General features: G+C 31.7%; 4 protein-coding genes across 4 annotated transcripts; 2 read left to right on the forward strand and 2 right to left on the reverse strand.

Annotated features, from left to right (window-relative positions):
- Window positions 1–510: 510 nt before the first annotated feature.
- Window positions 511–2,215, forward strand: FSST1_008309 (uncharacterized protein; the record flags this gene model as incomplete). The annotated part of the gene is made up of 5 exons (XM_083225180.1): window positions 511–528; window positions 578–1,341; window positions 1,392–1,746; window positions 1,800–2,078; window positions 2,135–2,215. The coding sequence occupies 5 exons, from the start codon at window positions 511–513 to the stop codon at window positions 2,213–2,215; spliced, it is 1,497 nt and encodes a 498-aa protein (XP_083084270.1).
- Window positions 2,216–2,528: 313 nt separating this feature from the next.
- On the reverse strand, window positions 2,529–4,144 carry FSST1_008310 (histidine phosphatase superfamily; the record flags this gene model as incomplete). The annotated part of the gene is made up of 4 exons (XM_083225181.1): window positions 2,529–3,537; window positions 3,593–3,741; window positions 3,793–3,926; window positions 3,979–4,144. 4 exons carry the CDS (start codon window positions 4,142–4,144, stop codon window positions 2,529–2,531), a joined length of 1,458 nt encoding a protein of 485 aa, XP_083084271.1.
- Window positions 4,145–4,847: 703 nt separating this feature from the next.
- On the forward strand, window positions 4,848–5,850 carry FSST1_008311 (Endonuclease/exonuclease/phosphatase; the record flags this gene model as incomplete). The annotated part of the gene is made up of 3 exons (XM_083225182.1): window positions 4,848–5,323; window positions 5,380–5,658; window positions 5,718–5,850. The coding sequence occupies 3 exons, from the start codon at window positions 4,848–4,850 to the stop codon at window positions 5,848–5,850; spliced, it is 888 nt and encodes a 295-aa protein (XP_083084272.1).
- Window positions 5,851–6,114: 264 nt separating this feature from the next.
- FSST1_008312 (beta-lactamase/transpeptidase-like protein) lies at window positions 6,115–7,748 on the reverse strand (the record flags this gene model as incomplete). The annotated part of the gene is made up of 3 exons (XM_083225183.1): window positions 6,115–6,532; window positions 6,588–7,567; window positions 7,620–7,748. The coding sequence occupies 3 exons, from the start codon at window positions 7,746–7,748 to the stop codon at window positions 6,115–6,117; spliced, it is 1,527 nt and encodes a 508-aa protein (XP_083084273.1).
- Window positions 7,749–16,486: the final 8,738 nt, after the last annotated feature.

The raw sequence follows: 16,486 nt of genomic DNA on the forward strand, positions 1-16,486 counted from the left end.
TATAATTACATTGATAAGTCAGAATATGTCTTCTATTGGTTGTCGTTTTATTCATTTGCTTCCAGAAAATATCGCAAAAACTTTCGCTCAAAGTTTGCAGCATTTTATTTTATTGCCTGGGAACGATATTCAGACGAATCGATGTCGTTGGAACATTAAATGTTCACCTTGAAGTTATTATTCCGAGCTCCAAACGGCAACGGAGGGATTTTATAGCTCTGCAAGCGGTGTAGAATATCAGCGTTACTGTTCAACTCAATTCTCATTGCTAATTATTCGAGTTGCCAGTGTTCGATCCTTCGAACGACCCCTCAAATCTTGTCATGCATGCAGGCCAATCCCATGGGCAGTTGGGAGCGAATGCCTCTTTGCGGGCTGAGGCTGTGGCACGCATAACGACGCTAACCAGCGATGAGCCTTGCAATCTGCAACAATCTAACTACTTTTCGCCAAGATGAATGGGATCTTCCCCCACCTTCATTACTGCCTTGGCCACTCATCACTGTGATTATGCCGAATACCCGTGTCGTAAGGCTGCTGGCTCGCCCAAATAAGTATATGAAACTACACTGATAAGAAGCTTATTTCCCACCCTAAAAACTTGGCTTTTTCATCAAACCAATCCAATATCATCATGTCTAATAACGGAAGCGGTCGCGGATTTCTTTTCTCACGAGGAGGTCGTGGTGGTGGACGAGGTGGCGGTTTGCTGGGGTCAGCTGTCCGTGGTGTAGCTGGCGGTATTGGGCTTGTCTCGGAAAGCGTTAGTTCTTACAAGGAGAAGAGAAACGCGGAGAAGAATGCGCAGACAGCAGAACAGGTACAGCAGCCACAAGGAAGCAATGCTCCCATCAGTCAACCGCAGCAGAATTATTCCCAATCATCCGGCCAAAAGGGTGACACGACAGAGAGACAGTGGGAACTCGACGACACCCAAACCGAGCTACTGTCAAACCCACACGGCGAGTCTTCATCATCGCAGCCTGCACAAAACGATACCGATCTTGCTACAATTTTCATCAGAGAGCATGGCTTGACGAACCAGCCAACTGGACAGCGACTTGAAATGCCCGTCATTCTTGCCCAAAGAAGACCCAAGAATCGTTCCCGTGGATTCGTCCGTGGATATGCTCCTATCCTTGAGGACGTAGGCATTGATCAAGAAACATGGCTTGATTTCCTCGACAAATTCGACGCGGCCGCAATGGCTTCTCCATGGATTCAAGTACTCAATTTTGCAGAAATTGGTGGACTTTTCGTACCCTTTGCACCAAGCATTGCTATCAGCGCAGCCGTTTACTTGACCATCGAGATCACCAAAGACATGCACAGTCGACAGAAGTATGATTATGAATCACCCATCTTCTTGCTTAATACTGACAGCGAGAAAGTACAAATAAATTTTTAGGAAAACTGAACGAGGAATATTTCTATCCCAGAGGCCTCTGCTGCCTCATTATGACCTGGAGAGAGGATACCGGGAGGGCCCACGAGATGGTTGATCTCAACAAAACCATTGCCTCTTCGATGAATTCGGAAGACTCTGGAATTACAGACAAGCTCAAGAGATCTAGCGGAAAAACCTACGGAGACTTTTCACTGCCCGAGGCTGCACCCCTCATCTTTCCCACATTGGATGTTCTTGATGATGCTGATACTGAAGAGTCCAAGGGATTCAAAAAGAGCATGGCCGAGAAGAAGAAATTTGTTGCAGAATATTACGATAAGAGAGCGCAGGCTGAGTTTGTGAGTATTTTGGCCATCGGAATGAGCAAGAATTGTACTGATCTAAAGTTTAGGCGCACAAAAACACGGACAATGCTTTGGCTAACCAGGGAGAACGACCAGAGTTCACCTCTCGATACGCCGACCCCTCGCACCCTGCTAATAGCGGTTCTATACTCTCACTGCTTACTGGAGGTAATGTGAACCCCAACAGGTCACGATCAAGCCGAGGTGGATTGTCTTCGAGAGGTAGAGGCGGAAGAGGTGGGATTAGTGGAAGACTTACTGGGAAGTCTGGGCCTATATTCCCATACTCGCCGGGCGATGCGATGAAGAAGCTGCTTTTGAGCAAGGTAAGTATATTCCCGAATTTAACAGCCCATGTGCAATTGGCTAATGCTTTGACCAGGATGTCTTGTATATGATGGTTGTCAACTTGCCCACGGAGCAAGAACTGAATGAAGCCAAAGCTGCATTGGGCCGAGAATGATGCCGCTTCTCGAAAATCCTTTGGCATTCTCCGTTTCCTCTGATCCGCCAATGTCGGATGTTGTGATGGGTCGCCATATGAGGCCATGAGATAGGGTTCAATTGGATCAGCGCAGGCTAAAGCTGGCCTGATCGGCTGTCTATTGATGGACCCTGCAGCTGGGTACTCAACGAATTTTTTGGCTTAATCTTGGCATCCAAATTGACATTTGTCTGAGGATGTATCGATTTTGTGAGGTGAGATGTGAATCGAAGTAGTAATGCATTAAACTATGTCTAAAATATCTTTAAGCTATATCAGTCACAAGATGCGTCTATGGCTTAACAGGCTTCAAGTGAGGTTGAGCCAAGTTCGTAAAGAAGCTTGCTCCAAGAACCTTGGAAGGCGTAGCAGGATCCGTCGCGTTACAAAGCTTCGCAAAGTTACCATTCTTCTTAAGCCGGTCCTTGGTGATCTTAGCATACTTGGCCAGAGAGCACGATCTTCCTGGTCCATCTTTGCATGATGGCACGGGGTAGACCCTGTCGTTGATGAGAATTCGCATGTACTTCTGACCGGGACGTCCCTTCTTGGCGGTACAGATGAGACGCTCAAAGGCAATGGTACCTCGCATGGGAGAGATGTCCGAGTTGCGCCAGAGACGATCCTCAGCAATACGGTCGACCGGTAATTGCTTTTGGTTGTCGTATACACCAGTGGCAACAGCGAGCTCGTTCAATTGGCCGTCGTTCAAAAAACTCATAAGGATCTTGGGTAGTTTAAATTTCTTACCCTCAAAGTTGGTACCGGTAGCATCGGGTCCAGCAACGAAACGCTGCACCAACGCATCGAGGAAGGGTACCATCATTTTAGAGGCAACTTTAGTTGCTGGTCCAACACCGTAGTAGTATCTCAGGTCTTGCTGATATTCGTATTGCTCCAGCTCCTTCTGGTTGAAGGTACTGCAAAAGGGTGAAAGACGACCTGTAATTTGAGATTCGAATCCGCAAATATAAGGGAAGTCATTCCATTGCCCGTCTTCGAGATCTAGATTGCCTTCAATATACTGGGACAATCGTTTCTTGAAGGCGGGCAGCCACTTGGATCGCCAAGCATCGGTCTGCTTGCTGCTGTCGTCCACGAATGCCGGGCACATGTCCGAGGGAGCAAGAGTATCGCCCAGATGAGCAGGCATATCTTTACCAGTAACGGACACGACCGTCCCTAGCGAGGAATTTGTTCCCAAGAAACCATGAAGGAAGAGTTGAGCGGTTTGAATAACCCGAGTATAATTGTTGGCCCAGACGACAAATTCTTCACCTTCGCGGTATAGATCGGGGTATCTTTGTTGAGTTGAGTTAGCTGGCCCATCATGACACAAAACTGCGAGTCATGTACCTAGTACGAATGGTATATCCCATGTCAAAAAGCTCCTTGTATCCGGTCTTGCTGAGCTGGGCGATCTGGATTTCAGGATTGGTCAAAGGGCTCTTCCAATTGTGGAGGAACTCCAGAGGTCCAGTCGCAGTATAGTCGGAGCTTTGGAACTGTCATTATTGTTAGCCAATTGTTAAAACTGGATACTGGGCATCATTCACCTTGCGCTGCATCTCAAGCCACCCATTGTGAGCACCGGTATCAGGATATCTGGATCCATGACGTGATACGTAGGCAGCTTGGTCGACCTGACAGCCTTCTGGCACATCAGAGGAAATGCCGGTAATATCGGCACCTGATCGATATTGTTTTAATAACCAAAACGTTCAGCTATGATAGTTCCTTACCTATATGCCATGGTCCATTACCGCCAAGATGTGATAGAGGGTTCTTCGCGGCCGCTGTGTCCGGAAGAAGGACGGGCTGCACTGGGTCAATTGAGCTGCCAGATTTGGCATGACTTGCGTGACAGCAAGTGCCGAGTACAGCTACAGCGACGATGGGGGCCTTCATGGTAAGAGATATTGGGTTAAGCTGGCGACTGTTATCCAAATATCTGCTGTGAGGCCTGATCATATAAATACAGTTTATACCCTAGTATGTCCGGAAATTGCTTTGCCTCTTCAGTAAATGCCCAGTTCTTTAGACCTCGTTCATGCTATCATTATTCAACTTGGTTGAGTCTTTAAATGCCGTGCCCCGGACTCATTGTGCTATTGACCAGGGTTTCACCAACACGTGCAGTTTCCAGGATGAGTTATTCGGTAGTATTGGGCTTGGTCACGGTGAGCAAACGATTCAATGCATTGGTGGAAAACCATGAACCTTGACATGATCGGGCGAATTGCCTGATTAGGAAACTTGTATAGATATCCAGCTTCATCCAGTTAAAAAACATGACGGATCTGCGTGTCCTATATACAGCTCTTTCAAATCATTATAGTTTAAATCTTGTCGTACTCTTTAGTTTAAAAACAGAAGCTGGTTATCGGATGGTGTGGCCATTTTTGTAGAATAGTGTGTTATTCCCTCATTAATCCGGCTCTCGACCCCTGATGGGCAGTCGTCATGCAGATCGCGATGTTACGTTATGCACAAACCTTAGAAGCTTTGACATATGTACCGTACGACGATGTAGCCTCAACAACGTCACGTTCTATATGAAGAGCGAGGTTCGCACCTCAACTCTTTGTCTCCAACCGCAAAGCAAGTCATCATGTCCATCCGCTCAGTCTCCAGCCAGATCCTTGTCTCGACTTTGGCCTTGAGTGGCCTTTGTCTTGGCCAAAAGACCGGAAAGTTCAACTTCCTCACCTACAACGTGGCAGGTCTTCCAGAGATCATCAACGGCAACGATGTTCCTGGTGACAAGGGCACAAACTCCAATCTGATCGGGACTGCTTTTGCCACCCAAGGATTCGACATTGTGCATATGCAGGAAGACTTCAACTACCACGCGTACATCTACGCGACTGATAACCACCCTCAACGAACCCCCACTTCTGGCGGTGTACCATTTGGCGATGGTCTCAACACGGTGGCCAATTACCCATGGACCGCCTTCAGCCGAAAGAAGTGGAATAAATGCAATTTGAACTCGGGTGACTGCCTGACTCCCAAGGGCTTTAGCTTCATGCGCATGACTATCGGTCAAGTCGAGGTTGATCTCTACAACCTTCATGCCGATGCTGGGTAGGCGTTGCCTCTGAGAATTAGTCTCAACTTTGCTAATATAATCAATGGTGTAGATCTGACAAGGGTGATGTTGATGCTCGCTCGGCTGGCATCGACCAGGTCCTTGCCTACATCAAGTCCAACTCCGATGGTCGAGCAGTCATCATTGGCGGTGACACCAACGATAGATGGACCAACTCTGGACGAAGCATCAACAAGCTGACAGACGCTGGCTTCAGCGATACTTGGGTGCAGCTAATTCAAGGAGGCCAGTATCCTACTGCCGGAGCATCAGCAAACCCATGCAAGGTTCCAGCTGCAGATAACAAGTGCGAGATTGTTGACAAGGTTTTGTAAGTTATACCCATTTCCCAAGATAAATGCAACCGAGAGGTCCTGACGCAGTTTATAGCTACCGATCTGGCAGCACTGTTAAACTTAGTGCAACTTCTTTCAACTACGTACCCCAACTCTTTGTTCAGCCCGACGGAAACATCCTTTCTGACCACAACCCCGTTCTGGTCGATTTCACTTATAGCTCTTAATTGGTATCAGTCTATAAGACTCTCACCTCATGATGGTTAGTAGTATGTATATGTTGTCTTATGCAGTGAGGGCCTTCATGTTTCACTTCTTGATTCGGAATTAAAAAGGCGAATCTATTGGTATATAATTTCCCACACATACGTGACATCGGTTGTAGATATTTAAGAAATCACAAACCTGTCAATATTACTTCCCATTACTGTATTTACAAGAACAAAGAGAAAGGTCCACAATATTGCAATCTTAAGCTATTAACTGATATCCTATGTTTCCCTTTTCATTATAACCTCGTGGTTATAATCCCCATTCGGGAATATGATAACGAGCTGGCTAGGCGAATTATCAATACCAAACCTGAACTCGGCACCTAGGAACGTGTCCGGTAATCTGGAAGGATCGTCAAGAAGAGAGATCAACATCACCCAGAAATTTCCCGATGCGTGACGAAGCGTAAAGCGACTCTTCCATAGCAAATCCGTACGTTCGGCAAATAGTTCCTTCTGCAAATGGTTGTTCTTGGCTCGGAAGAACTCGTAGGTTCCATAACCCGCAGCGTGATATTTTCCCACAAGGCTGTCGATGTCAACAGGGGGTGGGACGGGTTTGGCTGGCATGTTGGGGAAAAGATTCGTGGCTGCGTTTGCGATAGCCTCTTCTCTTTTGCGGCGCGCCATTCGTAAGCTTCACAAGTGTCAGGTAATCGTTAATTGCCGTGACGAAATCGCGTTTAACTTACTCTTTTTCAATGTCAAATCGCTCATTTGCCGGAACCCCAAGTTTGTCATAAACCAGTCGCCTCATAATGACCTCCCTCACATGATTGGGATAATTCGTAAGTAGAACAACTCCGTAATCCAGCTCTGGAAGCCAATAAATCAGCGCACCATGAGACACGACGGATCCAGAATGCCAATAAACCACATGACCGTGAATAGATGTGCGCCACCAGGATAGCCCATACAAGGACACATCCATACCACGAGCAGGTTCTGGGTTATCAACGACTCGTGGCTTGCGTATGTCACTGTGTACCGCTTCTGATAAAGGGCCCTCTTTGCGCAGAAGACACCTGATCCACTTGGTATAGTCAGTGACGTTGGAAATGATAGCTCCTGCTCCGCTGACGATCTTTGTAGGTAAGAATGGGATGGGCGCATATTTATTTTCTGAAGTATCCCAGTAGTAACCTGTTGATAGTTCTTGTGGTGCGTCTTTAGCCTGCTGCAAGTCAAGGTATGTAGACGTCATCCCAAGAGGGCCCCAGATGGTTTCTTTGAGCACATCGCCAAGCCACTTCCCAGTGACCTTCTCAATTACATAAGACAGTGTTGCATAGCCTTCATTGTTATAGTCAAACTCTGTTCGAGGTTGCCATTGGAGGGGCACATGCCGAAGATTGCGGGTGATGTCTTGAATCTCCCATGGCCGCCCATTTTCATGCAATCGGATACCCACATCGTTATTGCGTAAACCCGATCGATGACATGCTAGGTCCTCAAGCGTGATATTATTTGTTGCCCAATCATCTTGCGTGACAAAGTCGTCTCGAATAATCGACGATACCCGAGTCTGCCAGCCGTTGGAAAGAGCAGGATACTTCTTAGTCTCGATCAAATGAGCCAGGGTTGCCGTCACAAACGCTTTAGTTGTAGATCCGCCATACCAAAGAGTTTCGGGTGTAGATGGGATATCTGGCAAAGTCGCGAGCCCATATCCCTTGTCCAACGTTAGCAAGAAGACCAAAGGTTGAATTGGCACGTTGATTGACCTTTGAAAAGACGTCGTCTCCATCCACGACCGCGATTGAGATACCTGCAAGCTTCCAGTCGTCAAGGGCCTTGTCAACAAATTTCGAGAAACCTGGCGTAAAAGGGTCGTTAATATCAGCCGCACCCATTTTTACGACATCACAATCTTGAAGTTGATAGGGAGGACTGCTAGGTAGAAGGCGGGCGCCTAGAGGCTGTCTTGATGGCATGATGTTGGTTTAGCCTAATGTTGTTGCTTACGTAGGTGGATGGCTGCGCGTTAACAATAATCCTGTTTGTAAACAGGGCGGGGAAGAGTCGCGTCTGCGTGACTCCGATAAGAACAGATGCTGGTTTGGGAAATAACACTTTCAGTCATGTTACTTGTCCAACAGTGATAAGGGAGGGTGGCAGACTGTCGTCAGCTTACGTTGCCCACTCCGCGAGGAGCAACTACAGCGGCCGGTCATTTCCACGTTGAGGAACGAATCCATATTCTCTTTGTAGAAGACATACTCTGTTGTCACGTGTATTACCAACAACAAAATGTCTTTTGCTTCAAGACCATCTGCCATGTGGCTCAGTAACGGCGAAATGTCCCTTGGCTAAAATGTTCTTATTTGGCTGACGCTTACCACTCCATACTGCGACTTGAATGCCGCGTTAGCACTCAATACAAGTTGCCGAGGCGTCATCTTTCACCTACGTTGGAAAGGCCATTAAATCTCAATATGGGAAATATGACAAGAGGGCAACCCAGTGCCTAAAATGAAGCGATGTGACATTGTCCAATAACAGTTGTGACTGTGGATATACATGAGTAGAGTCTATCTTTGCTGGAAGAGTCGGTGTTGTGGCGATGACAATACAGTTCATCCGACATTAACCCTGATATAAATTATTTAGACCAGTGACTTCCCTGAACTGGAATTAAATTCAGTATGTCGGTCGAAAATCATACATAATATGCTCATTTTAAGAGTTGTTGAGGTGGATCTCGGAAAGATAGACTCAAGATAAGGCCATGAAATATCTTTGCGGTTGCTCACAAATGGCAATTATGTCATGTGAAGAAGCTAAAAGAAACCAGAATTCGACATTGACGAATTAGCATAAGAGATAAATTTCTGAGTAATCGCCTGTCAGCTTACTGTTACAGAGCCAACAATCCATGCTTGGTCGTGGTTCATTGTTGAGCCTGAGCGGATGTTTCAGTAGCTCATAGGTGTCACGCCGACTCCCAATAGCGCAAGAATCCGCCCAATTAGTTCATTAATGGGTATGAAATGTAATTTGATAAGGGGATCTTCTCAAAGTCTAATTGATGCAGTGAGGGCGGTATATCACGAAATATAGGGTTTTAAGAGCAACCTTATTCTTATACAATATAAAAGCAATACCTGCTAAGCAGCCTACTTATTCTTCCCTTAATATAAAGATATATAAAAACAGGTTACCCCTTAGTATATAATTTAAAATAGTATATAATATAAAATCTATATAAAGTAGATTAATATATAATCTTATAAAATATTATAAAAGTTATAAATTAAAAAGTCTATATAAAGAAATTATTAAGGTTTTATTATATATAAATTAAATACCTATATACCCTAGGTATACTTTCTTATATACTTATAAATACCTAATAAAAGTAAATAAAAAAAAATTATAATTTTATTAACTTTTTATTAAGGTTTTATTAAAATTTAATCTTATTTTAATCCTATTTTAATTAAACCTTAGTAGTATTTTTAATAGTAATATTAATAGATATAATAAAGCCTTTAATAAGTCCTTTAAGAATACTTTTATTATTAAGTAAATAATAGCTATAATACTATATAAATTTATAATTTACTAAGGTTTTATTATAATAAAAAGCTAGATTTAATTAAAGAAATTTTAAGGTTTTATTAAGATTATATTTACCTTTATTAAGCTTATTATATTTATTAATCTTAAGTTTTTTATAATATTTATAAGACTTATAAGGCTTTTTATTAAGGTTAATATTATAATTTACTTAAGCTTAATTAATTATATTTTAATATTTATCCTTAGAAATAATTAATTAAAAAATAGCCTCTTTAAGAGCTTTATTTTTAGTTTTATTAGGGTTTAAGTTAAATTAAGTTAAAGCTTATAAAGACTTCTAGGTAATATTAGCCTTATACTTCTTTAAGGTTATATATTAGCTTAAAGAGGGTATTATAAGGCTTATAGGAGTTATTATAAGTATAAAGGTTAAGGTAATATCTAGGTTTATATTAGCTTTATTAATATATATTTAACTAGATTTATATATATTATAAAGGAATTTTATTAAAGTTAAATTAAGCTTTAAGTTAAATTTAATATAATAAAAAATATATTAATAAATTTTATTCTTTAAACTTAGCTAAATATATTATTAGCCTTATTATTACTATTTTCCTAGGGATTAATATAGAAATTAACCATACCTAAAGCTATAAAATAGTTATAATAATAAGGGCTAATTAAATTAAACTTAAATAGCTTTTAAAATAAATTAAATTAAGGTTTAATTAAGGTTATAAAGTTAAAAAACCTATAATTATAAGGTATATCTTTTTATCTTTATTAGTAAATTAATAAAAATATTCTCTAGGATAGAATAAGATTTAAGAAATTATATTATTTTATTATATTTAAATTAAATTAAAATTCTATTAAGGTTATATTAAAGAAGTATTAATTTATAAATAGGTTATTATATTTATAGCTAATAGGGTTTAATTTAAAATTAAAAAGGTATTACTTTAAGTTATTATATTATACTAGAAGATAGCTTACCTAAGAAAAGAGAGAAGTTAATAAATAATTTAAACCTAGCTTTAAATAGAGTTATATATAGGTTTAAACTAGGGTTATATTTAAATTCCTATTAATATTTAAAACTAAGCTTAATTAAAGTTTTATTAGTATTATATAAATATTATATAATATTTATATAATATAAATTAAACCTTAATTAAAATTAACTTTAAATACTAATAGGAACTTAAATATAACCCTAATAAAAGGTATATTAAAAGGTATATAAAAGACTTATATTAAGTTTAAGCACTATAACTACTAAATTATTAAAAATATTAAAAAAAGAAGAAAATTTATAGGTATTTTTATAATATATAAGGCAGCTACTTATTAAGTAAAGAATTAAACTAAATATATAAACCCTATAAAACCCTAATTAAACTCTATATTTAACCTCTTTCTTATATTAATTAAATACTATATTTAACCTAGCTATAATATCTATAAAACCTTAATATAACCTCTATAGAATACTTTAATTTTACTTATTTCTTTTCTTAATTTGTATTATAATATATTCTTAAAGTCTTATATATTTTATTAGTTTTTTTCTTTTAAGTTAAAAAGAAAATACTAATTTCTTTTAAAAAGCTTATAAATTATATTTTTAAAATTTAATTTAACCTTCTTTATAGCTAATTTAAAACTATATAATTAATTTAAATATATTTAATATAGGTTTTATCTAGATTATATATATAATTTTAATTACTTATATAATAATTATTTAATTTATTTTCTAATTTATTTTAATTCTTATTTATAGTAAAGTCTTTTATTATTATAACCTTATTTATAATAATTTAAATAATAAAGAAATAATATATTTATTAGAAATATATTTATTATATTATATTATTATTTTAATCTTTTAACCTCTCTCTAGTATTAATATATAAATATAAAAGGCCTTATTTAATATTTATATTAAGCTTATAAAATCTTATTTAAACTTTAATAATTTAAAAAGCTATTACTTTATAAATTTATATTTATTTTTTATTAATTATTATTATTATAATAATAGTTTATTACCTTTAACTAATATATATATTTCTATATATTCTTTATAAAATTCTTATTTATTATAAGTTAAACCTTAATTAAGTATTAATTAATTCTATTTAATATAGTTATTAAATATATATCTTTATTACCTTTACTTTTATTTATATTTTAATTTTAATTAAATTTAAGCCTTTACTATAAATTAATAAATACTTAACTTTATTACTCTTTATTATTAAAATATAACCCTATAGAAATTATTATAATCTCTTTTAATAGCCTATCTATTAGTTCTTTTTTCTTAAGTAATCCTTTATAATAACCTTTATTTTTATTAAATAAAAATACTAATATAAGCTTAATTAATAGTAATTTGTATTTTTAAGACTTTTAATTATTTTATAAAGAAATAAAATAGCTTAAATAGTAAATATTTAATAATTTAATAATATTATAAGGCTATAAGGCTATACTTTTAAATAAGCTTTTAATAAAACTCTATATTAAAATAAAGCTATATAAAATAATAAGATAATAGTAAATACTTTCTTTTTCTTTATATAATAAAACTAGTAATAAAGAAAGGTAAAAATAATAATAAAAATATAAATTATTTTACTCTTAATTATCTATTTAATATATTAAATTAACCTAGATTATAGTTATAATATTAATATTATATTACTATACTATTTAACCTTATAATTATAGCCTTATAGCTAGGTAATATATAAGGCAATTTTACTATATATATAGTAAAATTATTAAGGTATTATATATTAGCCTAGCCTTATTCTAAGATTTATATAATCTTATAATAATAAAGCTAAGATATATCTCTATAGGCTAAAGACCTTTAATTAAAGATAGTATAGTATTAGGTATATTTAACTATGAGGTTTTATAATTCCCTAGTATTTTTATTCTTTAAAGGGATTTATAGTAAATTTAATAAGAAAGGTAATAGCTTTATATATTATATTATAAGATTAAGAGAAGGAATACCTTTATAATAAGAGAGATTATATTTTATAATATAATAAGTTAATATAAGCTATAGTTAATAGAACTAGGAATACTTATTTAGACTATTAAAGATAAATATAAGTATTTAAAGTAATAGCTTTCTTATATATCTAGCTATAGTAGCTTAAACTATAGGAAATTCTATTTAAGTTAAAGTCTATAGAGAAAGAAATTTATATATATAGTTAAGAGTTTATTATAAAGTTAAAATATTAAAGTAAAATAAATTTACTTAATATTATAGTTAATTAAACTAAGTTATATAATTAGACCTCTTACTATATTATATAATTATTTTAATCCTTATATAATTATACTATTAATAATTTTAATAAAGTAATTAATAGTAATATATAATCTTAATTATACTTAAATATAAATTAATATTTATTTTCTTTTTATATTAATTTAAACTAATTATTATTCTTAGTATAATCTTTATAAGATAATAATAGTAATATAATACTACTTTTATTATTATTTAATAAAGCTTTTCTTTTTTATTTACTTAAAAATAAGGCTATTATACTTTTAATTAATTTAATATTATATTTAAATAATACTTTAACTTTAAAAGAAAATAAATAGAATTTAAATAATTTATTTACTAAAGCTTAATATAAAGATAACTTAATATTATTTATTATATAAATAAAGATTTAGCTTAATAAAGCTTTATCTTTAGTTATTATAACTATAGAAACTTATATATTATTTTATATAAGATTAAAAATAGTAATTATTTATACCTCTTTTATTTATTTATTTCTTATTAATATATATATATAGCCTCTTTTTAATATTATTTAAAGGTAATTTAATATTTAATTTAATATTATTTACTTTAATTATAAAGAGAAAGGTATTACTTGCCTAAGTAATAATAAAAGCTAGGAATTAAACTATTAGATTTAAGTAAATTACTATATTAAAGCTTAATAATATATTAATAAAAGCTTAATTATAATCTTATATTTATTTCTTTTTCTTTTTATTTTTACTTAAATTAAAGCTTTAACTATAACTTAATTACTTTACTTTTAAGTAATTCTCTTTTTACTTTTATAAGTTAAAGTTATAGCTATAGAGTCTTAATAATTTCTTTATCTTTTTAATTCTTTTCTTTTTCTTTTTTTTAATCTTACCTCTATTATTTTAAGTTAAAAGCTTAAGAAATATTAAATTAAACTTACCTATAACCTAGTTAATAGTAATCCTATATATTAATAAGTCTATAGTAATAATATACTTTAAAGACTTTTATAATTAAATATCTTAAAGCTTTTTTTTAATATTAATTACTTTTAAAAGCCTTAATATACTTAATAATATTATTTTAAAAATATCTTATAAATTAAGAAAATTATTATTATTATTTATTAAATTAAAAACTAAAATTAATAATTATTAATTCTTTAACTTTATATTTTTACTTTACTAAGCTTAAATTAAGATTTAATTAATATTATAATTATATTTATAAAGGCATATAAATATATATTAAAATCCTGCTTTTTAAAGTATTATAATATTATATAACCTTTATATAATAATATTAGACTATTTTTATTTGCTTTTTCTTATAGCTTAAAATACTATTAATTAATAATAAAGGATTTAATAAGCTATATTAATATTTATCTTATAATTAATATTAAATATAACTTATATTAAAATTATATAAAGTAATAAAAGGCATTTCCTATAGCTATAATAATAGAAATATAAAGACTTTATTATATTTATATTAATATAAACTATATCTTAAATTTAATTTAAAATAAGTAATACAAAGTAATTAAGGTATATTATAATAACTTAATTTTTCTTATATTTTACTTAATTATAAATAGTTAATATATAATAAGTTAATATTAAATAGGAGGAAGATTAATATATTTATAATATATATTTTACTTTATATTAAATTTATATTAAATCTTCTTAAAGTTTCTATATATAATTCTATTATTTTTATATCTATTAGTAATATTATTATATTAAATAATAAGTAGTATTATAATAGGATTTTCTTAATTTCTTATTAAAAATAAATTTAATATAAAATATTTATATTTATTATATACTATTATTATAGTTAACTATATAGGTTAATCTTATAAAAATATTTAATAAGACTTAAATAATATAATAAGTAAAGATATTATTAAGGTTTAAAGGGTATTTTATTAGTAATTTAATAGGGATTTTAATCTATAATAATAGCTTAAAACCTATTATTAAATAGGCTAATATAATACTAATAGAAAAGCCTATTAAGTAATTTCCTTATATATTTATTAAGGCTTTTAAAGACTTAATAATATATAAAAGAGTCTTTTAAATTAGTAAATACTTATATATAGATTATAATTATATTAGTAATTAATATATCTTTTATAGATATTATATTTATATAAAGATTATATTTAATTAGGATTTTAATAATTATTTAATAAGGATTAATTTAAAATCTTTTAATTTTATAATTCTTTAAAATAATATATTAATTTTAAATAAATTAGTATTAAATAATCTTTCTAATTACTTTATATAAAAATAAATAATAAGGTAATTTATATTATTCTATATAGCTTAATAGATATAGTATATAATAATTAATAGTAATTATATAAAGAAAACTCTTTAATTTACTTAATTTAGCTTGCCTTTTTAATATTAATATTAATATATTATATTAAAAATACTATTACCTTTTAAGAAGACTAATTTATATTAAAGCTATATTAATTATTAGACTTTCTTAGTATTAATAAGGCTTTAGTAAATTAAATTAAATATTATACTATTAAATTTTATATAGAATTCTTATATTTTAAATAATAGTAAAAGTAAAGCTATATTAATAATTAATTAATATTATATTAAAGTTATAGCTAATATACTTAGTATATAAAACTAGTTATTTTTAAGTTAAATAATATTAAAGATTATCTCTTAAATTAATAAAAAAGTTTTAATTAACTATAGCTATAAATAAGAATATATATTAGCTAAAATCTATATTATATATAATATAGCTAAAAGATCTTTTAAGATAATAAGCTAGCTAATAGTATTATATAAAATATATTCTATTTAGCTAAAACCTTAGCTATAATTCTCTTTTATAGATATTATTAAACTATTTAATTAAGCTTTTATTAAGATTATATTAATATACTATATAATTATATATAGCTATTATAAAGTAATACTTTATAATAATAATTAAAATTAAATAGTTCTTTGCTTATAATTAATTATTAAATAATATTTATTTAGTTAAAGAATTTCTAAGGTATTATAAAGAAATAATATAATTTTTACTTATATAACTATTAATTAATATATTTAATAGCTCTTTATTAGCTTAATATTAACTATAAGATATTAAAGAATTATAACTATTTTAATTATAGTTATTTATTTACTTTATAGAAAATAAAAATAGGCTTATAGTTATTATAATATAGCTTATAATTCTACTTAAAGTTAAATTAATATAGAATATTCTAAGTCTATTTATCTATATTAAATTAATATATTAATAAGGTTATATAGGGGTTATATAGAATAGCTTTTTAATAAAGTAATAAGGTTTTAATATTCTCCTATAGAGAATAAACTTTATTTATAAGATTATTTATAATAATTTAAAGTAAAATCTATTTAAGATATATTAAAAGAAAAAGGTATATAAGAATATTATTATATTAATATTTATAGATATTATAATCTATATTAAAGTATAGAGAATAATATAATAAAAAGTAGGTTTTTATTTACTTATATAAGTATTAGATTTAAGTTAAATTTATAAATAAGAAATAATTAATTACTTTTATTATTAACTTATATAATCCTTTAGGTTAAGTATATTAGCTATTACTTAGCTAAATAATAAAATAATATATATAATTCTATTAGGATAAATATTAAGCTAATTAAGTATAATTTAACTATAAATAAGCCTTTTAATAGTAATAATAAGAGAAATATTAATAGTATT

Source organism: Fusarium sambucinum, chromosome II (genome assembly GCF_050947815.1).
Source record: "Fusarium sambucinum isolate potato_lamoka chromosome II, whole genome shotgun sequence".
Classification (NCBI taxonomy): Eukaryota; Fungi; Ascomycota; class Sordariomycetes; order Hypocreales; family Nectriaceae; genus Fusarium; species Fusarium sambucinum.